Here is a 24417-nt window from a genome sequence, read left to right as displayed (position 1 = left end):
AGTTTTGTCAGTTTACAGCCAAACAGGGAAGATATGTTCAACAGTTGTGGCATGTTTCGTAACAGATTTAGAAGAAAATTAGTGAATTATAATGTTAATTTTTATGAAGGGTCACATAAGGGTTAAATTAAAGCTGGATCAGTGAAAAGAGACCTCTACATAAGATTCGATACTTTTTTTTTTTGGTATCCAGAACAGACAAGTCTTCTTATCTCTTTTTTGGTGAAGTTCACTAGAGACAATGAATGTTAAGTCCATTAACATATAAATGGACTTTCTTTATAATAATTCTTTAATATTTTATTTATATTATTATTATTATTATATTATATATATATTATTATTTATAATATATATAATATTTATATTTACATTAAGGTGCATTTCCCAAAAAATGTGCCAGCACCAATAAGGAAAGTATCCATCAAGTTATCAAGCTTTTGCTTGTGTGATAGACAGAGCACTGTGTACTTCACAAGGTGATAACCTTATTGTTACCAAATTGTATTTTAAAAACAAATACACACAGAAAATAAAGAGATGCATTATTTATTTTTATATTCCAATGAAACAGAATGACTGATAAACCCTTCTTATCTGATAAACAGCATGCCATCATTGATTAAGTATTACCTCAAGTAAAAAGGCTACATGAGATGATCCTACCACACACTGTTTAACTGAGGCATTTTTTAGTTGAGCAAGAACAGAAGGTGCACTATATGCACATCGGTTCGTCCTTTCTGCAACTTCTTTAAGCCTGAAATGAACAATATAGTTTAGTTACAATTTATACAAATGAGTGATCATAAAATCAGAACTATATGGCCAAAAATTGCAAATTCTTTCAAAATTACAAATAAGAGAAAACTATATTGGTTTTAGCTATAGATGCTCACTATTCAAGAGGAAACAGTGGCTGTGTCAGCAGGGATATGGTTTTTGAATATGTTAAGGAAATCCTTAACAACTCTTTTTAACTTCTCTGTATAGAGGTACAAGTCACAAGTTTACAGAACTATGGTTTGATGATTTGCAAGTTCATATCTATACCAAAGCTAACCTTAGACTTGATATTCAGGAAAACAATGGAAATTATGTTGTTGTGATACTAAGGGCAACTACATGGAATTTTACTGAAATTATATAAAAATACTCTATTTATTAATGCAAGTTGAATATTATACTTTTGGGTTAAAATCAAGATGCTTTCACAAAAATGGGAACTTCGTGATCATTCAAAAATATACTTCATACATTAGATATATGAAGAGCCAAAGGCTTCAATTCGGCGACATATGACCGGAGCTTGCTCCATCTTTGACATGAGTTGCCTCCGCTTGCTTAAAGGTCCTGGACAGTTGCTGCACTATCCAGGTATTTGCTTACGCTTGGAATCGCCGAACTTTATATAGTTTCTACTATATTCGGCATGAAACTCTGAGTTTCTTATTCAGCTAAGAAACGATATGGGATGTAATATCCCTTAACTTAAACATGTCATATGTTGCCGAATTGAAGCCTTTGGCTCTTCATATATCTAATAATTTATTACGACACCTCTCGGCAATACTCATAGAAGGGTTGTAAGTTCTGTTCGCTACAAAGGTGATATTAACTAGTTCTACCTACTCACTGATGAGACCTCAATAAAGGTTGAAACCGGTCTGGGTAGTGACCTTCTCTCATAACGTAGAACAGTAATACAACTCCTAAGAGCTAAGTTCACATTATGGGTAAATATCAAGAATAGTGATCGGAGCTTGCTCCACCTTTGACATGAGTTGCCTCAGCTTGCACTACCTTAAGGGTCAGTTGCTGCAGTATCCAGGTATTTGCTTAAGCTTGGAATCACCGAACTTTATATAGTTTCTACTATATTCGGCATGAAACTCTGAGTTTCTTATTCGGCTAAGAAACGATATGGGATGTAATATCCCTTAACTTAAACAATACTTCATATATTTCTTTTCTAGGAAAATGAAAAGTTGCAAACAAATATCACAAATTCTTTTAATCAGTAATACACAATGAACTATGCATTCCTATAAAAATGTAAGTGAACTCAGAACAGCTTAGATCTATAAAAGTAGAAAACCTGCTTATTATGACAAATACTTATTAAATCATGTTCATCATAATGTAAATCATCCATCATCTTCCTTTATTATTAGGCTCAATGGCTTGTCATGACCAACTTGGCATCTTAGAAACCTGACTACTACTTTTGACAGAGTGGTTAAAAGAAGGTAAGATAGTTCCATTGCATAAAGGGTTCCAAGACAGAGAGAGCAACTACAGCCCAATTAATATATCAGGAATGGTTATTAAATGATTGGAAAAGTTGGTTAAAGGTAAAAACCAATATTGCATGGATACAGGTGTAATAATCTATAGTAAGCAGCACAGTTTTGTAAAAGGTGGGCCCTGTCTTAGCAATTTATTCACATTTTATAATAAAGTGACAGCAGAATTGGAAAAAGGTAATGCTACACCATGATACTGCTGGACTTTGCAAAATATGACAGAATACAGTAAAGGTTAGTCGACTGGAAGAGCTTCTACTACTAATGGCTCACGCAAAAAGTTAAGCAAGTTTCGGTGTGGTTAGTAGTTGGAAGGAGCTCAATCGTTCAATGCTGTTGGCACACTCTCCCTCGATGAGTCTTTGGACTCCCTGGAGGTGTCACATAATAATAAACTATTAAAAAGTTGGAGCAAATTGGAATGGATATGAAGCTAGTAATGTGGATAGGAGAGTAGCTGACAGATACCAAAGTATGAGGGTGGTCTGAAAAGTTATTGGCCTCAACCATAGATGGCAACACTATCAGCACAATTTTTTTTTCTAAGTTGGTACATCTGTCATAAGCATACATGTGAAATTACAAGTCATTCTATCAAGTAGTTTTTTTATATATATACAGCTGTCTGAAGAAAAAGTGTTGTCTGTATTCCTTGAAATAGATAAAATTGAGTATCATGCGGTTATAAAATTCTTTGTAAAAGAAGGTTTAACGCCAAAAGAAATTCATTCGAAGCTCATAAAAGTTTATGGGCACTCTTCTCCTTCATTTTCAACAATTAAGAAATGGACTGCCAAGTTTAAATGTGGCCATACCAGCCTTGAAGATGATCCATGTGAAGGACGTCCAAAAAGTGTAACAACATCAGAAATCATTGATCAAGTGCATGATATGGTATTGGATGACTGGCAAATCAAAGTGCATGAAATTGCTGAGACTATAGGCATTTCAAAAAAATGTGTAGGATATATTTTGCATGAAGAATTGCAAATGAAAAAGCTTTGCGAAAGATGGGTGCCACACTTGCTCACAGCAGATCAAAAATGCACTCGCATGAAAATCTCTGAACAGTGCTTAAAGCGTTTTAACATGAATAAAACTGATTTAGTGTGTCGATTTTTTAATATGGATGAGCCTTGGATTCAACATTACACCAGAATCCAAACAGCAGTCAAAACAGTGGACAGAAGTCGGTTGTTCAGCACCAAAGAAGACAAAGTCGGTTCCATCAGCAGGAAAGGTCATGGCATCAGTGTTTTGGGATGCTAAAGGCATTTTTGTTTATTAATTATCTTGAAAAGAGTAAAACAAGAACTGGGGAATATTATTCTGATCTTTTAACCACACTAGACAAAAAAATTTGTGAGAAAAGACCTGGTTTGCAGAAGAAAAAAATAATCTTTCATCAGGACAATGCACCTGCCCAGAAAGGTGTTTTGGCAATGGGAAAATTAGGGGGTCTGAACAATTGTTGGAATATCCACCCTATTCTGCAGATTTGGTTTCCTCTGACTTCTATCTCTTCCCAAAACTAAAAATTTTCCTCGCTGGTCAGCATTTTTCTTTGAATCAAGAGGTCATATCAGCTCTAGAGGGGTATTTTGCAGATCTTACTGAGAACCACTACAAGGATGGGATAATGGCGCTGGAATAAATGTATTAGTCATAAGGGAGATTATGTTGAAAAATAATACCCCCCCACTGGAGTTCTGGGCTGGTAAGCCAATTCTCCAGTGTTTTGAAACGTCCAACAAATTGTTGTCTCATGAAGGCAAACACATTGTTGGACGTGAAACGTTTCAAATTTTGGCTTATCAGCTTAAAGGCTTATCAATGAAGGGACAACAAATGTGAAATAAAAACTCAAATTTCGGCTTATCTTTTTATATATACAGAGTGGATATATATAGGTTTCTCAGGCTCCCAATAGCTACTGAGCACGTCCCTTGGGTGGCAAACGGGGGGAATCCTGACTACCATCCATTCGATATCAGGATAGCTCTGAATATTCAATATATTCAGAGCTATCAGTCATGAACCAGTGGTTTTGAGACTGGCAATTCCATGTGAAAATATTTACCAACCCTCAGCGGTAAGTGTGGTGAATTATGGTCCATCTTCCAAGATGAATTTTAATGGATCAATTCAGCATGAACAAAATGAAATATACATGAATGAATGTCTCTGGGATGAAAGGAAGAATGTATGCATATATATAGAATATGACAAAGACAGCAGATGTGAGACACAAGATACCAGTGAAAAGGGGATAAGTAAAAAGGCCCATCAAAAGAATAGGAAGAGGTTTAAAGAATGGATGAAAATAAAGTATATGAGAAAAACTTGTGCTCACTAGTGATGGTGGGGGAATGTTAGAGAGATGATCTGATTTTCCCTTTCAGTTGTTTCCGACCATAGAGAGATGAGAGTAGAAGTTTTTTTGGACAGACCCAGTGACAAAAGGTTCTACAACTATAGCACATTAGAACCATGGGTGGTTCTAATGTTATGTAGTTTACACTAAACAGATAATCTAAACATTGCATTCTCGTGGCAGGTAATGAAAAATCATCTACCACCTGAAGATATTCACAAATATCTATACTGCAGCAGAATGCAAATCATCTGTTAGGCCAGCTATTGAAAAGTGTCAATAGCATGAACAAACAATGCAATTATTGTATTTGACTTATCTTCCTAGGTTTTCTGCTTGCAGCTTTGAAAGTTCATCATCATCATCATCAAATTCCTGCCATGTACCCTCAAGGGGTGTACAGGATATGACATTACTACATGAAAAAATTACATCATTATTAACTTCCTATCTACAATTTTCCTCCAAATCAGTCTGTTACTTGTCAAGACCCCAACATTATCAGATCTTATATTTCTATCGTCTAAGGCACTTTGTACCGTATCAATCCACCTATATCTTGGTCTTCCTCTGGGTCGTTTTCCTGCCAACCTGGCAGAGAACACTTGTTTTGCTAATCTTTCCTCTCCCATTCTATTTAAGTGACCATACCTTCTGAGATTAGCTCTGCTAACGCATTCCTGGATGCTGACAATGTCAAGTTCTTTCCTAATAACCTCATTTTTAATATGATATTGCCATTGATGCCATCTGTTCACGCCTATAATCTTTCTCAGAACTCTCATATCTGCGGTCTCTAGTCTTTGGTCAAGTGTTTTACTTCTGACCCAGCTCTCAGATCCATAAGTTAAAATTGGTTTGAACACAGTCTTGTATACAGCTAATTTAGTGTTCCGACTAATTTCTTTCTTATTCCATATGAATTTATTCAATTGACTTCCCACGATACCAGCTTTGCTGATTCTGTTGCCTATTTCTATATTTAGTTTACCATCTTCAGTAAAAATTGTGCCTAAGTAGCTGAAATGTTTTACTTGTTCCACAGGTTCTCCATTCACAACACAGTTGACATTTTCAATGAATCTGCCTATTTTCATTGTCTTTGTCTTTTCATTGCTGACCTTCATACCATATCTATTACAACAGCTATTCAATTTAGTCAGAGAATCTTGCAGACTTGTAGCGGATTTATTTAGAAGTATAACATCATCCGCATAAAGCAAAGAGCTGACATTAACATCTCCAATTTTGATATCAGGTTTAATACCACATTCCTTCATAATGTGATCCATATAGATAATGAATAACAGAGGGGATAATGTACATCCTTGTCTCACACCAGATTTAACATTAAACCATCTTCCTGTACTTCCTTCAATTCTAACTGCTGACTCACAACTCAAATAAAGACTAAGTATTGCTTGATATAATGCCCCATTGACACCATATAACTGCAGCGTATTGAATAGCTTCTCTCTTGGCACCTTGTCATATGCCTTTTCCAAATCGACAAAACTTAAATACAGATCTTTGTTATATTCCCATGCTTTCTCGACTATTTGTCGTAAAGTGAAGATCTGATCCTGACAGCCTCTATTTGGCCTGAATCCAGCTTGTTCTTCACCAAGCTTTTCTTCCACAATTCTTCTCAACCGTTTCTCAAGTATACTTCCATAGATCTTGCCAGGAACACTCAGTAGGGAAATACCTCTGTAATTCTCACATTCAGTTTTATTTTCCTTTTTATATATGGGTACTATGAGAGCTCTACTCCAATCATCGGGAATTCGTCCCTCTGTCCAGGCTTTCTGAACTATGCAGTGCAGCCACTGTAAGACTCTTATACCACCATACTTCAGCATTTCTGGTCGAATATCATCTACTCCTGCTGCCTTTCCACATTTCAAGCCTTTGATGGCTTTTTCTACTTCAAGTATGGATATGTAATCCTGACTGCATGCCTGGTCAGTGTTTTTTATCACTGTGCTGTCATCACTGCTTGTTTCATTTAGCAGTTTTTCAAAGTAATTACTCCATACTTCAAGGATATCTTTTTCTCCTGTTTTCATATCACCTTTATCATCCCTAATTCCTTTTACAGCACTCTTTCCTCCATTCCTAAGCTTCTTCAACAACCTCCAGAATATTTTGCCACCTTCTTGATATTTATTTTCTATATTCTTGCCAAAGTCCTCCCATGACTTTTGTTTAGCTAGTTTTACACACTGTTTAGCTTTCTTACATTTGTCTCTGTATTCTGTAAGAGTAAAAGCTGACTTATTTGGCAGGAACTTTTGATATGCTTTCTTCTTTTCCTTCACTGCCTCTTTAACTTCCTGTGTCCACCAGGGAGTTCTGATTTTTTTATCCTTGCACACAACCTCACCACATGCCTCTCTGGCAGAATCAATCAATGTTTTCTTCAGAGTATGCCACTGAATCTCCAAGGTTTGATTCCTGTTCTCAAACTCTTTCATTTTCTTTTCAATAATATTTCTGTATTTTAGTCTACAGTTCACATCTGAGAGCTGCTCAACTTTTATTCGCTTTAAAACTTTCTTACATGTTATTCTTTTCAATATGAAATTCAATTTTATCCTGCTCAAGACTAAATAGTGATCACTTCCAATTTCAAATCCTCTGTATACTCTGGTGTCCTGCACCAGGGAGAAAACATCACTATCAACAATAACATAGTCAATGAGACTTTTCCTATTCCTAGCCTCTTCTCTCCATGTGAATTTGTGCACATTTTTATGTTGGAACATGGTGTTAGTAATAACCAGTCCATGTCCTGAGCAGAAATCCAACAGATATTTGCCATTATTATTAGCTTTGCTCTTTTCTCCAAATTTTCCCAAAATATTTTTGTATGTCTCACAATCATTTCCTACTCTACTATTTAGATCCCCAACAAGGACTTTTCCTTGTTGGGGATCTAAATTTTTCCTTTTTTCATTGTGTCAGTTGCTTTTTCTAAAGCCTCAAAAAATTCCTCCACTTCTACCTTAGTAGAACCTTCTGTGGGACCATAGGCACAAATAAGTCTCATTGTCCAGTTCCCCATTCTCATATTTGCCCACATTACTCTACTTGAGACTGACTGCCATTCAAGAAGATTAGCCTCGTATTTTGTGTTGAATACTATGGCTACTCCTTCTTTTCCTTGATTGTAATTGCCTGAATATAACATTTTGTATTTATTGCTCAGAAAGATCTCACCAGCTTTAAAAGTTATAGGTTGAAAAATTTTCATATTTTCATATTAAAAAAATTGTTAAATCATTTTTAGGTGCACATCTGTAAAGCACCCAGTAAATTCATTTTGTTCTTCTGTCCATTCATCTGCATGTATGTCATTACTCAACAATGGCTGAATGGATTTTAATGAAATGCGCTATTTAGGATGTAGCAAAAAATTTTCAAGACATCTCAATTTTTGTTTTAAGCAAACTATTTGCAAGGATTAAATTTAAGAAAAAGCTATGAGAATACAAAGTAACTCTGCTCTAGCTGGATGGAATTGAATGAAATCTGTCATTTCACATCTCTGCTAAAAGTTTACACGTACACTCAGTTCTGATTTCAATTATTTTAGTGGAGAAACAATAGTATATGTCTATGCCAAAATCAGCTCTAGGTTGACCAATAATAATAAATAATAATAACGTCAAATGAATGTCACAAAACAAGACTGCTATTATAAATGCACTTTTTTCAGATTGACTAGAATCATCTCCATACATGTTTAACTTCATGGCATCTTTTTTTTTTTTTAATCATGATGTTTTTTAGCAACTTCTTTCTCAGAAGTGCAGGAAAGTAAATTACACTAAGCAAGAAATTATTTTTTTGTTTTCATCCTTATTTTGCTCAAGCCTGAGCAAGAAGAGCTTATACACAAAATATCTTTGTAACTATATTTGTATATGGTAGCAGCTGACTTTACATCAAGGGTACTCTAGTATCCCACAATGCATGGCATATGCCCTTCTCAGGTATGCATAATGCTATGCGTTATGGGAAGGATTCACTACCCATGGTTTGGCCTTTGAGGTCTCTTGAGCACGTGCTAGACCTAAAAAAAATACTAACAGCTAACTTAATGGCAAGTCACATATCCCATTAGCCTCACTTCACCTCAATACTTTCAAAAGTGATAAAGAAATTTGTCAACAACCAGTTTCTTCAGTAACTAGACCCACACTGGTTAATTGGTGATCGCCAATAAGGATTCTGCAACTCTCATTTTACAGCAGATCTTACTAACCTTACCCACCTTCAGACAAAGGCAATGGAAAGACATGAAGAATCTCATGCAGTTGCTCCTCTTATTTCCATGGTATCTCTCCTACCCTTTGTGAATAGATTACCAGATTCCTCTCTGATCTTTCACTGCATCATAGTGGGCGATTTCTTCACATCTGACTCTTCCACCTTTATAACACTTTATAAATCTCAGATCTGTTCAACTTAAAATATGATATCCGGAGTGGCATTCTCAATACCCTCCTCCAGTAGCTTTCTTATAGATAGATACTCTGTTTCTGCATTAGGTTCTTTCGGTCGCTATTCTGAGGTCAGTGATCCATTAAACTGGCTTCCACTATTCCTCTAATCATGCATGATTGCTAGCAGCTGCTGGTCAGCATCCATATGACATACAAGCTCCAGACTCACCAAAACAACTTCTCTTCCTTGTCCTTTGAAACAGTCTTCTGAATACCATTTTTCCCCACATATATTACCTACAACTTTTCAAGAAACCCATCAACATATTTATTTTTGGTAATCCCCCCATAGTCAAAAGACTCATTATGGGAGGCCCACTCATCAGCAACATGTCTATCATAAATTTGATGTTATTTACACTACATGCATCCACAATGCACTCAGGCAATGCATCCTGTTCACTAACAACTCTTCATGTAAAAAATCTACTCCTCACATTCTTCTTTGCCACATCTTTATACAACTTACAGTGATGGCTCCTCCTTCTTCCTATCTTAGACTCTTTTCATAATTTCTTCTGTATTAATCTGATAGAATCTCTTAACTAACTTGGTCTCTGTCATATCTCCTCTTTTCCTCCTATCCACCAACCTCTGTGATCCATATTCTCTCAAATGCTCTTCATAACCAACACTCCAGAGTCCTGATATTACTTCGGTTATTCATCTTTGGACCTTCTCTATTTGTTGAAAGTTTTTTCACTAGGTTATACTAAAAATTAAAGATGCCAAGAAATTATATTCTCGGTTTCATCCTTTATCCAAGCGTAAGTAAACAAAGTTTGCGTGTGAAGTCACTTCACGACTGGGTCACTTGTATACAGAGACTGATGACTTCACATCAATTGCCTTAGTATTCCATAATGCAGTGCACATATCCTAACAGACATGTATAATATTATGCATCATGGGGGGAGCCTCCATAGCTCAGTCAGTATAGATAAAGCCTTTTGGTTGGAAAGACTGGGTTTGATTTCCGGCCATGAAGTGGTCTCTTTCGACAAAAGGTGACTTGCCGGTCTCATATGGAGGAAGGGTGTTTTTTCACCTGGAAACTCAGGGTTTTTTGTCCCCCAGAACACAAATGGATTATAGTCAGAATACTTAAGGTGGAAGCCATAGACCTGATTCATCAGCTATGCCAGTTCCAAGCCTGGATAAAATTAGGGAAGATTGAGATGGTGCTATACTTCCCCATAAAAGGGGCTGACAGTCATTGTATCATCACTGGAAATAAATATATATGCATCATGGAAAGGACCACTATCCTACCAGTTTCGACCTATACTCAGGTCTCATCAGTTAGAGCCAGATCCAGAAGTGATACCAAGGTTGAAGTAAGGCAGAAGTCATATTTCCATATACAAGTAGCCAAAAGGTGTCACACCTTATTACTAAAATACTCCAGATTAGGGATAGATGTTGGAAGTTTTTCACTTGGTTATACAATAAATTAAAGATGCCAAGTAATTATATTCTCGATTTCATCCTTTATCCAAGTGTAAGCAAACAAAGTTTGCACATGAAGTCACTTCACGACAGGGTTACTTGCATATGAAAATATGATTTCTGCATTACTTCAACCTTGATATCACTTCTGGGTCTGGCTCCCACTGATGAGACCTCAATAAAGATCGAAACCAGTCTGGGTGGCCCTTCTCAAAATGCGTAGCATTATACATGACTGCAAGGATATGCATAGCATTATGGGATACTAAGGCAATTGATGCGAGGTCATCAGCCTCTATATACAAATAACCTAGTCGTGAAGTGACTTCATACCAAACTTTGTTTACACTTGGATAAAAGATGAAACCAAGAATATAATTTCTTGCCATCTTTAATTTATAAGATCCTCTCTAGTATTTCTACATCACAATGAAAACTAGGTGACCAAAACAGTCCCTACCTATGTGGTCTGACCAATGCCTTATATAGAGGTGCTACTACCTTCTTATCGCTACATGTAAATGTACTTATTATCATAGAAGCAATACAATGTGCAGTCTTTGCAGAACTTGCAATATTCCATCAGAACTTCAGTCTGCTATCTACTATCATTCCAAGATCTCAAATCTGTATTTCCTGAAGTACCGCTCCACCAATGCAGTACACAGTCTTATATCTCTGTATCTCAAAGTGTAAACGTCTTGCATTTATTAATATTCAAATTGCAATCCAACTCATTTGTCCATGCTAAAAATCCCCAGTTTCTATAGAGAATTAGAAACTGGGGACTTTTAGCATGGAATTAGAATTAGAAACATCCACTACTCCCGATAATCATGAAAAACATTTGAAGATTCCCAGTAATATCATTAACAAATAAGTTACACAGTAAGGGCCCAAGAGCAGAACCCTGAGACATGCTACCAGTTACCTTTTTCTGAGACACAGCTCCATCATACACAACTTGCTAGTATCGTTAAGAGAGGTCAGTCTCCAATCCATCCAAAAGATAGGAATATATATATATATATATATATACTATCTATTCCTATCCCCTGCAGCTTGTACACCAAGTATCATGTGGTAATTATCAAATGCTGTTCCAAAGGAACATAATGTAACACAATTTTCAGTAGAAAAAGAATTCCTTCTTAAATAGATGCATATTTAAATCTGAAAGACTGCTTATCGAACCTACAACAGCTCTTCCCACTTCTCCAATCTAGGAGACTTATTATGAGACCATTAGTCCAACAATCAAGATCACCTTAGCTTGCCTCCAAAGAGGGGTCCCAATCAGAAATGTAGAGTCTAGCACTCAGTCTATTGTCTGCTGCCTTCCTTCTCTGCATAAGCATATATTCTTATGCCTATGAAGATAGTTTACTGTATTTTCAATATTTAAAAACATGAATGATTAGGTATAACTCATTAATGCATATAAATATTAATCCTCAGTATCAGCCTTAAATTAAGATTTATGTGAAGCCCAGATTTCAAAGTGCCAATACTCATCACCTTAGCAGTTTGGTTAGATCATCTGTATAAATTCCCCTAGAGCCAATAATTACTAAGCTCCTTCAATTCATGAATAATATTTACAAAGCATTAAACATTTTTAAATACTGAAAATACAGCAAGGCCACATTTCCAATATGAATATTATCCCAACAGCCACTACAAGCTACCCTTTTCCCTGAAACCATTAAGTTAAATTAGCTCTAAGGATGACCATAACAATGTGGACCCGCTTGTCATCTCAGTCCTTACTTTACACCCAAAGTAATGAATGTACATAGTCCTTAGCACAAATGATGATGCTGGTAAAATAACCAACATACACTCATGAGACAGAAAATTATGACCCCCTAGCATGCTAGGATTCCTTTAGCTGAGATAACTGCTTGCATCTATGTTGGCACTGACTCTGTTAAACTATAGGTATCCTGAAGTATTTTGGATCAACTAGACAGAATAATGTCCCAGAAGTCAGTAAACAAGGAAGACAGGCAATTACTGACAGATGCTATGTTCCACATGATACGAAATGGTTGAGAGAATTCAAGTTAGACAACTAGAGGAGCACACAGAATGCTTGGATATGTTCTCTGAACCATGTTTTCATAATGCAAGTCTTGTGATATGGGACATTGTGCCTTGCTAGAAGAGTCCAGATCTATCAAGCAATATTATCGCCTTATTGGGCAATACCTGGTTTAAAACAAAATTACAATTTAAGGTGATCAATGGGGAAGAGAGGAACAAGTGATGTTCATGAAAATAATCCCCATACTAGGAAGTTAGCCAGTGTCATTAAGAGGTGGTAGGGTTTTCCTCCTGGAAACTCAAGTTTTCTATCATGTAAAACAGGCAAACCAGAAAAACAGATGAATTTTCCAGCATAATACACTGGCATCATAGTCTTAGTTGTTTTGGTTATAAATTTGAAACAAATGATCAATCAGCTAACCATGCTAAGACACTGCCATCACCAGTCTAGTTTTGGTCAACCATGACATCTGGTTAGCTAAAAACAAGATGGATGGGCATAATGTTTTGGCTAATGAATGTATAACCAAAGCAGTCTTACAACAGTTTTACAGCTTCTTATAAATTAATGTTACAAATTAATAAATTAACAAAAGAAGAGATTCAAAGACTATTTTAATGAATTAAAATGGAGAGAAAAACTATCTTTATTTGAAATCTTTATTTATTAAAGATTTTACACAGTTATTTCTTTAGCGCAATGCTAATGTCATCAGTGCCATAATGATGATCATAGGAAACCATGAACAAACATTCAAATCAAATCAACTAGTTATGATGGGGGGGAAAATTTCTTTTGCTCCCTCTCCCCCCTTTTCTCTCTCTTGGAAGAAGGGATGTATAATTGAATTAACATATTTCAAAGGACATGTTCTAAAAACAAATACATTAAATATATTTCATCTTTCAGATAACTACCTCCCAAATGAAATAAACCAGTGTGGTTCAGATATGGTTGGTATATAAAATCTTCACAAGGTTCTTGGAATAAACTAGTAAATTTAAAAGAACTTAATGAAAAGTATAATTTCTTGCTATTTAACAGTAGTTACATCACAGTCATCCGATCTTGACATTCCATTTTTTTCTGAAATGGATATAATTCATACGTTCATTACATCTTACTTCAGCAAAATGATCAGTGTTGACCACACAAATGAAAGAATGAAACCACACAAATACAGTAAGGCCTTGTCTTACAATGTTTCACTTTATGACAATCCACTTATACAACAATTTTCAATTATGATCAATGCCTATTTACATGATATCGCATTTGCTCATAAGATGGTTTTATTTACCAATGCATAGGTTTCATGAACTCAGTTTATTTGCAACATTGTTGCCCACTGTATTTCACTGTTTTATGCAAATTATAAACTGTTTATTACTTTATTTATTTTAAAAGCCTGTGTAGCTCAGCAGATGTGGCGTTTGCACACCGCCGCGCTTGGCCGCACGAAGGAAGACTTGGTTTCGAGTCTAGTCGGCGACTAGAGGAAATTTTTCCAAGCCTTTTTTCGACCGGTTCCCGAGTTAGTCGGGAACCGGTCGAAAAAAGGCTTGGAAAAATTTCCAAACCTGCTTGCCCGTGCCAGGAAGATCTCTGGCACGGGCAAGCAGGTTTTTCCTCCCGGAAACTCGGGTTTTTCGTCCTGTAAACTCAAGAAAATCGACCGTAGAACCCACATTATTTCAGACATTAAATATATTGTGTTAGGGTTAGGGACCACGAGATGGCGGCACATTTGAGCCGTCTCTCTTCACTGCATACCGCTTAATTAGTGATAGACTTGGGCCATCTGTCTCTGATTGGGTACCAGTGGAGATTGAACTGCCCACTCAGTCTCCAAAAGTTAGATAGGGCTAAATGGCCTCGCCTACTCCCGTATACATGGGAATAAAAAGGCGTTAGTTGATTTTTTTTTTTTTTTTTTTTTTTTTTTTTTTATACTTTATTTTATTGTTGTTAATAATGACAAATAAAAATCAGTATACTGTTGCTTCCAGTGAAAAGAAGAAAGATTCATAAACCTATTACATTATTAAATTTAGTGATGAGGCATATTTTAGACCCATATGCTTGTTATAAAGAAACTACAGAGAAAAGAAAAGATGATCCCACATTCAACATTTTTCCTCTGTGAAAATATTTTAATTTGTAACTGATATACATAAATGCTTTATTTATGTAAATAAATGTTGTGTTATTCATGATCATTTTGCAGATATGACTGCTGGAAGTTTTTCCACTTGGTTATACTATAAATTAAATACACCAATAAATTATGTATTTGGTTTAATCCTTTCTACAAGTGTAAGCAAACAAAGTTTGTGCCTGAATTTTTTTCCGGACTGGGCAACTCATATATAGAAGCTAATGACTTCACATCATTTGCCTTAGTATCCCATAATGCAAAACATAATGGATACTTTACAGGGTCACTACCCATGGATAGTGACCCTTCCCATAATGCTATGCATTATGGGATGTGCTAATAATAACAGTAGCAAATATATTTATGTTCATAAAGGCGGATATTAACATATCTTCCTATCTGTCCATAGTAGGACAAGTCAGAGGGAACTTCATATACTCCAAGATATGCTAGAGGATGGAGAGCAGACCTTATGAGAGCAGATCAAAGTTGCTAATTTGATATGTGGTGTAAAGGCTATATTTTATTAGTATTTTGGCTATCTTTTCAGATGTAGCTCAAATAAATAGAATAGGAACAGCAACATTTTGTTCTTGTGTGTTTGTAGAGGGCAGGAGGGGGCAGAAAGGACATGTAGTATTTTATCTATTTTGCAGGAGCTGTAGCCAGTAACCAAGAAAGTATGATCAACATAGTCGAGTTCTGTGGAAAGAGCTGTATCATTAGGACAAATAGCCTTAGCTCTGCATGTGCTTTTAGAATTCCATACTGTTGATCTAGATGATGGTGTGATTGTTCATATAGATATCTTATACAGAAATCTGTTTATTGAAATATTTATACATGTAGAAAATGCCTCCATAGCGCAATTGAAGAATGACGGTAAGCTGCACCCTTCAATTGGAAAAGGCCTAAGTTCGATTCAAGACAAGAAGAAAGAATCTTTATATGGGTTTTTTTTTTTTTTTTTTCAATGAAGGTGAGTTAGCTCATCTCATACAGAGGTAGTAGGTTCCCCCCCCCTCCTGGAAGCTCAGGTTTTTCATCCCACATACAGACAAATCTGCCTTGAAACACACACATGCAATTTACAGACAAAAAATACTAATGATAGTGGGCAGTAGATGCCATTAGTTTAGGTAATGATGGTAGTGGGGGTTCACTGTGGTTGGATTAAGTGGTGAAGATGGAGAGTGGTAAAGTGCCCTCTCTTGATGAGTCGTTGGACTCCTTGGATGTGTCACATAATAATAATATCTTCCTGTGTGTGTGTTATACCTGTGATATAAATGGAAAAAGACAGTGAACCAATGAATAGTGAAAAGATAATCACTTGACTTTCAGATAGTCTGCTATCATTTTCCATTTATAGGAAACCAATACACACACACACACAGGAAGATATCTACATAAACAATGACATCATCATCCAGTCCAACAGTATGGAATTATAAAAACACTTATACAAAGAGCTAAGGCTATTTATTCTAATGACACTGCTCTTTCACAGAAATCAGATATCTTTGACATACTTTCTAGGCAAATGGCTACAGCTCCTACAAAATGGATAAAATACTTCATGACTCTCCTACTTCCCTCACCCCACAAACACATAAGAATAAAACACCACTATTCCTATTCCATATATCCCAAGTGCATCTCAAAGATAGCCAAAGTACTAATAAAATATAACCTTCATACCATATTCAAACTTCACGTGTCAAATTAGTTAATAAACATCTTTTTATAATGTAGTTTGTTTGGTGTTGTATCACCATTAAAATAAGTTATGAATAATATCCAATACTTAAGCTCATCAATCAGAAAATAGAAAAAGTTGAATTTACTGTGGATGCATGAGTATAACTGCATGTGAACTCATCTTTCCTTAATGGCTACAACTTATTATTATAATCAGATGTGTTCATTTGGATTCAGAGATGAGGAAACAACTGATAAGACATAAAAAGTAACCAACATGATACATAGCCTGTGGATTTGTGCATAAAAAATAAACTGAAAGAATGCTGTTTGCAAAGTTCAAGTAAAAGGCAGAAGAAAAGAAGCATGATAGAAGCAAAGGTTAGTAAGGGAATCATACAGTATATTTTTCTCATCAAATATCTCACTAGAAAAGTGCAGCCTAGGTAAAGTACTATGGCTTCCTAATATCTCAAAATTGTACATTCAATCCTGGAGCTAGTCAGTTTATAAGCTTTTGGAATTTTTACTCCATGTAACTACCAATACTGATGCAAATATGATAACTCCATAAATATCAGTTGGCCTATCTATTACACATGAAGGAAACCTCACATTTTATCTGTCATAGAAACAATAAACAGGTCAATTCAGTTCATAGACTATCTTTTGTTTCACAGAATATGAAATTTGTGCATGCACACATGCATGGGTGCACAGTTTTCTATATTACAATATAGAAAACCAATACAAATATTAACACACTAACATGAAAAAACAGTATCACTACTGAAAACAATTCATGTATAATTCAAAATATGTTAACCTGACTTAAGATAAAATGATGTATCCTATTGGTCATATTCCATTATGACCAAAGTAGTGATAATCAACAAACAAAACGTAACAACAAAATTTGTTACGAGACCAGAATGCCTCAACATGCATTAAAATGCAAAGTAAAAATCTTGTTCACATTGGACTTGTGCACCAAACATTTCTCTAAACATTCTTACTGCTATCTGAACAAGGGCAGTTAAGATGAGTGATTATCCCCTCCTTAACAGACTCCCTCTAACAACTGGTTCAATTATATATACATTTCTACATATACCTACATGGGCACAGTTCCAGTGAACTGGTATCTCCTTTCTGCCAAGCCTACAATAACAGGATCAGCAGCTGCCCAACAATATAAGCTTGTATGGTTACTTAAATGAAACTGAATGGGAAAAGTAAGATTGTAAAATAAGTGTTAAAGGAAAAATGGTAAGAAAGAGCATGGCAAAAAAACCATTATGTAGGTAAGCTAGGAGTACTTTCAGAAGATAACAAGAAATTTATTCTAAACCAGGCTATTATAAATAATAGCCTAGTTTAGAAGAAAGTTAAGAGAAAACTTGCCAAACTACAGTGTTTAACTGTCTGGTATACCCTATCATATCTGGTGTACCAGGAAAAAAAAAAGATGCGTGTGCCTGTGTGTATATATATACACACACAGGCACATGCATCTGTGTGTGTGTATATATATATATATACACACACACACAATGGGGGATGCTGAAAAGTTATGATAAATAACTAGAACAAAAAATAAACAAATAAATAAAATAAAGTAACTGATATAACCACTTTTTTCCTCGGAGGATTGCAAATGAACTTGTAACAAGTATATAACACTTCGTAGGGAATATGTAGAATAATGTGTAAGTTACATTATCACAACTTTTCAGCACATCCTCATATATTACTCGTGAAATATTACCTTGTGTGTGTGTGTGTGTCCATGTATTAGCACAAGGTTGTGGGCTGGGTATTATATAAACAAGAGGTGGATGCCGTAATGTCTTAAAACTCATTCTACAATTACTATCGAAATATTTATTTATTAGGTGGTGTGCCCACCTCTGAATTCTCATCAGGAAAGTTCTTCGATTTCAGTAGTACAATAACCCTAACTGCAACGTCTGAATGTTATACTGTATGTTAACCTTCATATCTGAGTACTAACCTTTCATTTAGTTGATCTTCGTTTCCGGGTAACGGATGAACTACAAAATGAATTGATGTCATAACTACTATAAACTATATCATAAGGTACTGTACATATGTATATACCTATATACACAGAGAAACATATATTAATTTTCTATGATACAATGAGAAAAACTACACTACACATAACACTAGAACCCATACAGCTCATGATTTTATCCTCAACACCAAAATCTGATACAATTCAATAACAGGATATGAAGTTTTGCATGTGCTTAGCAAAAATAGTTTCAGACAATTAAGAACAAATACAACAATAATAATAAAAATAATAAACAAAATAATGTATTCATTCTAAATTAGTATTTCAATCATATTAAAATTAAAATATTATTCAAATCAAAATACTATTGAAATTAACATTATTCTTATTATTTAAAGGCCTGAAAAGTTCAACTTTTTAATATATATCAAAGAGATATTGCATATTCATGGTGAGGGACTTCATTCTCGAAGAAGTTTATTATTATTAAGTGAAATTTCCAAGGAGCCCAGGGAATCATGAAAAGCCTGTTGCTTTTTCTCACATTTAATGAATGATCCCAAAAGCCGTAATACTGAAAAGTCACTTCACTTAATTTCTCAAACATTGCAGAGATTCAGGTGACTTCATATATAAAGGTACCATCTACAAAAAGACTATAGTGCTAGTGCTCTCCTTTATTTTAATTGAAACAATGACCAACAAAGACATCTCCCTCTTTAATCAAGGCTCTAAAAAAAGTGACATGGATAGCTCCTTAATCTCAGAATGTGGTCAAAATACGTATAAGAATTTTTTAATCGTCTCATTACCTGAAACTCGAAAATCTGCATTACAGACGAATCAAACACCAATGACGCTCAGATTTCTGAAAGTAAGACTAATCAATATATCTAAAAGCACAAAATTACAATATGCAGAAAACCGAACTTATTATTTTCAACCAAACCTTTCATTATTATTAGACCTATTCTATCCACACAATCTATCATACCTCTCCTTGAAACCATTAATAATAACTACCTCAGTTAAGTAGAACAACTCGCTGAATATTCACCAAGACCTAAGACCGCTAGGACTTTAAGAGATATATAGCAACAAATTGTTTTGCACATGACATCAGCTCACACACACTCAGCATTTATTCTATATGTCTTATGATCTCTCCAATGTGTGAGTAATCAACCCAAACAAAAAATTACCTGTATGATCACTAACCTCAAACTCCGCTTAGTTATTTTTGTATATTTTGTTCCATAACTAAACTTAGGGGAGTTAGGACTCATCAAAAGAGACTCCATAACACACGCATCACCTGTCACTCCTATTTTTCGATTCATTCACCCACCTACACTCACAGCTTCCAAAGACATTCCATTCCAATCACGCACCACTCTATGATAAAAAAAATCTAGCTATCATCCTTTCTTGATTGCACTTCTCAACTCATGGATGTCGGCACGATCACCTGCCCTCGATAAAATTGAAATTCCCTTGAATTTTTATACTATATAACCGATTTAGAAGTTTGTAAGTCTCTGTCATACAGTAGTGCTTTTTTCCTGTTTGATAGTGCCTGTATTCTAAAATTCTCATCAAATTCTACATTTAGTCAGAAAATATCATCTTTTACACTCCCTTTTTCATTCTTCTCACTGCATCTGCATCACCACGAAAATCATTAGACTAAACTTCGGCATATTAGTTCAGATGAGAATATATCGATGCCTCATAAAGAGGTAAAAGGACTTCCCTATGCTTATGTAAAAGTTCGTTTCAGCATTCCAATTTTCGTCTGATTTGTATTCAATCCTTGATCACTCACCTCATCTGTTTCCTCATCATTTTCAAATCCGCCAATATATGATATTGGATATCTTATCACAACAAACTGCATGACATTGCATTTGTTGATATTGACATTGACACTCTTTTCAGATGCCAAAAATTCAAGACTGTTTAAATAATTTTGCATGCATTCCTGTTCACTCGGCTTATCTTTACATCGACAGCAAGCAGCTCTATGCTACTGGGCAAATCCTGCCATTAATATGAAAAAAGTGAATAACAAAGGATTAAGAACTGATCCCTGTAGTATACCCATGTCACCTTAAATCTCACAAACTGGCATCCTTATTACATCATTTTTTGATATTGGTTAGTCAGGCATTCTCTCTTAGACAGTTTTTTTTTTTATCCTTCTTCTATTTCTCCTTTCCTTAACCTAATGAGTAACCAGGTTTCCTTTATGTCGTCCTGTGCTGTTGTTAATTTGTTTTTATAATACTTTCTTCTTGCAGTTCTAATCTGTGTTGTTAAGAGAATCCTTTTCTTTTAGATTCAGTTTGTTAAGCGGTATGATTAGGTGACTTCTTAAGTTGATTCCATAGGGCAGTGGTGTTCAACCCGTCGATCGTGATCGACAGGTCAATCGTGGAGCGATTTTTTGTCGATCTCTTGTTTATTTCTCCTTACAAATTTAATTAAAACTGAAAATATAATATTTTATTTATCATTATTTTGTATTATTTTTTAATTCTCTTTAAGTGTATTGCTATTGTTTATTTATTTTTCGTTAAAATTGTCAAATCAGTAATTTTCTTATAAGTCCGGGTAAATTAATTAATTTGGATCAGTGGAAGTCAAACAGCGAGCCGAATGAATACGATTATAAGCAAAGCACATCGTATGTGTTTCGTTTATAATCATGTTTACTCGTAAACACAACACACACTTCCCACTACCCACTGTTAGAATTTCAGTTGCACTAAATTTTTCATTGGATTTACCATTATTTTATCCTTTAGCCTGTGTAGCTCAGTGTATGTGGCGTTTGCATACTACGGCGCTTGGCCGCACGAAGGATGACTTGATTTCGAGTCTAGTCGGCGACTAGAGGATTTCTAAGCCTTTTTTCGACCGGTTCCCGAATTAGTCGATCTTTGGCGCGGAAAAGCGGGTTTTTTCTCCCGGAAACTCGGGTTTTTTGTCCGGTAAACTCAAGAAATTCGACCGTAGAACCCACATTATTTCAGATATTAAATACGAATGTTAGGGACCACGAGATGGCAGCACTTGAGCCGTCACTCTTCACTGCGTGCCGCTTAATTAGTGATAGCCTTCGGCCAGCTATCTCTGATTGGGTACCAGTGGAGATTGACCTACCCACCCAGTCTCCAAAAATTAAGTAGGGCTAAATTTGTACAAATTTGTAAAAGTTGGATAGGGATTTGTACAGCTTCGCTTGTCTTGGTGCCAAGAATAGTCGATTCATGCTGAAGGGAGAAAGAAATTAACGACGTACGAATCGGTCGCCAACACGCGAAATCACGTGCTTTATAGATAAAATTTCGCAACTGTTATACAAGCAAAATAGTTACCACTTTTAAAACTACAATGATCATAAAAGAGAAGTTAATTTTCCGATATAATAATAAACAACTCATCCCAGAAGACGGATTGATTACTCTATTATCGGAGTGGATTCTCCTTTTTGTGACATGCGGAGAAGTGTCAAAGAGTCTCGAATCTGTGGGCGCAGTGGCGGATTAAGGATAGTTGGGGCCCCTAGGCAAATTATGAAATATATGAAATATTTCAAATATATGAAACAAACCCCCAAAAAATAATAATAATAAAGAATAAAAAATAAATAAAAGTTAGGTGGGAAATAAATGAAATTTTGTACTTTTGAATTTTTTGAACTTCTGGATTTTTCTGCCTGTTAAAGGGTTAAAGGATGATAAATAATAAAACTTTTAATTTTCTTTTATCAGTTTTTTTACCATTTTACAAAGTTTTTTTTTTTTTTACTTGCACTACACTCAAATAATGAAAACACGAAAAGTCACACTAAAAAGTTATTTTGAAACAAACACCAGGCAAAACTTCCTATCTCTGGAATGCAATGAGTTTTCGTGACCTCGAAGCTATCAACAGCACCGTGCGCTGATATTGGTAATGCGGTTTAATTTAAAGCGTTGATAGCGCGCGCTGAGTCAACTAGCGCCGTTATTGGTATTGCAACATTATTTAAAACGTGGACAGTGCGCGCTGTTCAAAATATGTATTAAAATGTAATAATTGTTTTGATAAAATTTTCGCTTAAAATAATCAAGATTGTTATGATGTTTACTGAAAACATTAATCTGTTTTAAAACACTATAGAAAAATGTCTTGGCTTGGGGGCCCCAAAGCTTGAGGCCCCTAGGCACTGCCTCATTGCCTTAATGGGTAATCCGTCACTCTGTGGGCGTACTATAGCAGACAACATAAATATTGGAGGTAAATTTTGGAACATAGTATACAGTGTACATGGAAGTAGTGTAGTAGACCATTAAAAATAACTTTGTAAAATGTTTTAAATAGGTAACTAAATTATTTCATTCTAGTGAGTGATTTTTTTAAATAGTTAGCCATAAAAAATGTATAGATCGAAAATATTTAAAATCTGTAACATTTATTTTTAAGTTGTATATAGGCGCACTAATCGAATTTGAGTATCGAAAAAAAATGATGAAAAACGTGCTGATCGGGGTTAAATTACAGGCAGATGATGATAGGGAACTTCTGTTGTACAATAATGTTCGCTGGCTCAGCAGAAGTAAATTTTGAGAAAGATTTCTTGTATTAATTAACGATATAAAAAATTTTCTTGATGAAAAATGAGATATTTATTCACAATTGAGTGATAAAAGATGGTTGTTACACTTATCATATTTAGTAGATTTCTGTACAAAATTAAGCAATTTAAATTTAGAGTTACAGTAATTTCAAATAAAATTATTGGGCTGTTTGATATAAACCAAGCTGAAGTAGAACTTGAGATAATAAACATTCAGAATAGTTTACATTTAAAATAAATAAACAATGAAGTCATTTTGAAGTATGCACATGAAAAATTTTCCAATATTAACTGATATTGCGCGAAAAATTCTGTCGTGTTTCAGATCGACATACATGTCAGAATCCGCTTTTTCAAATATGAACGTCATAAAAAATAAATTAAGAAACCAAAGAATAAATGATCATTTGGATGATTGTCGGCGATTGGCCGCTTCTTCATATCAACCTAACTATGAAAATATTGCGAGGTCCAAACAATTCCAAATTTCACATTAACTTTTTTTTTTTAATCAACCAGCATTTACTGTAACTTGTGGGTTTGTAATCAATCTGTTGTTGTTTTTTTCTAACTTTGGTTTTCCAAAATAGAGAAATAAATATTTTATTCCAAGATGTTTGTTTTATTTGTTCTATTAAAATAACTAGAAGTGACACATAAATTTTTAAATACACAAGTAAAGTGTTTAGTTTCTTTAAAGGTTTTTAGGGCTGGGAGAGTGAGTCCTCCGAATTGAGTGAGTGCATTTAACTGCATAGTTATGCGTAATCAGATATCAGGTTGGGGGGAACGTGATCTACATAAGAGCAGATCGCCGAAACACTTAGTATAGAAAAGTAGCTCTCATAGTAAAAAAGTTTGAACACCACTGCCATTGGGCATCTTTTCTTTGTATGTCTAGTAATATGTTGTTTGTTATCCATGGATTCCATCTGGTTTGGGATCGTATTTTTATTTTCGTAAATGTTTTATTATATATTTTCAGTTTTATTAAATGAAAGTTCATTATTATTATTATTATTATTTGACACCTCCAGGGAGTCCAAGGACTCATCGAGGGAGGACACCTGCTCTACATCTCTGTCTCCATCATTCAATCACCATCTGACCACAACTACACCAACGCCGTTTACTGCCGACCACTACTGGTATTTCAACAGATAATCACAAACATCCATGCCCACGGCGGGAGTTGGCCGAAGA

The 24417-nt window shown here is 35.1% G+C and overlaps 1 protein-coding gene across 4 annotated transcripts in view; it reads right to left on the bottom strand.

The window, feature by feature from the left end:
* hyd (E3 ubiquitin-protein ligase hyd) overlaps nucleotides 1-18752 on the bottom strand; it is a 680323-nt gene extending 661571 nt beyond the window's left edge. For all 4 annotated transcript variants that reach the window (XM_090411567.1, XM_090411569.1, XM_090411568.1 and 1 more), the window contains exons 1-2: nucleotides 18564-18752; nucleotides 634-760 (exon numbers count right to left, since the gene is read on the bottom strand). In XM_090411567.1, coding sequence (XP_090267693.1) covers nucleotides 634-760; nucleotides 18564-18625 — 189 coding nt within the window. In that variant the 5' untranslated portion in view covers nucleotides 18626-18752. The remainder of the gene's footprint in view (nucleotides 1-633; nucleotides 761-18563) is intronic.
* Nucleotides 18753-24417: the final 5665 nt, after the last annotated feature.

This window comes from Typopeltis vanoorti, chromosome 21 (genome assembly GCF_054136105.1).
Source record: "Typopeltis vanoorti isolate ZY-2024b chromosome 21, IOZ_Tvanoo_1.0, whole genome shotgun sequence".
In the NCBI taxonomy this organism is placed as follows: Eukaryota; Metazoa; Arthropoda; class Arachnida; order Uropygi; family Thelyphonidae; genus Typopeltis; species Typopeltis vanoorti.
This window is presented reverse-complemented; position numbering and strand designations above follow the sequence as displayed.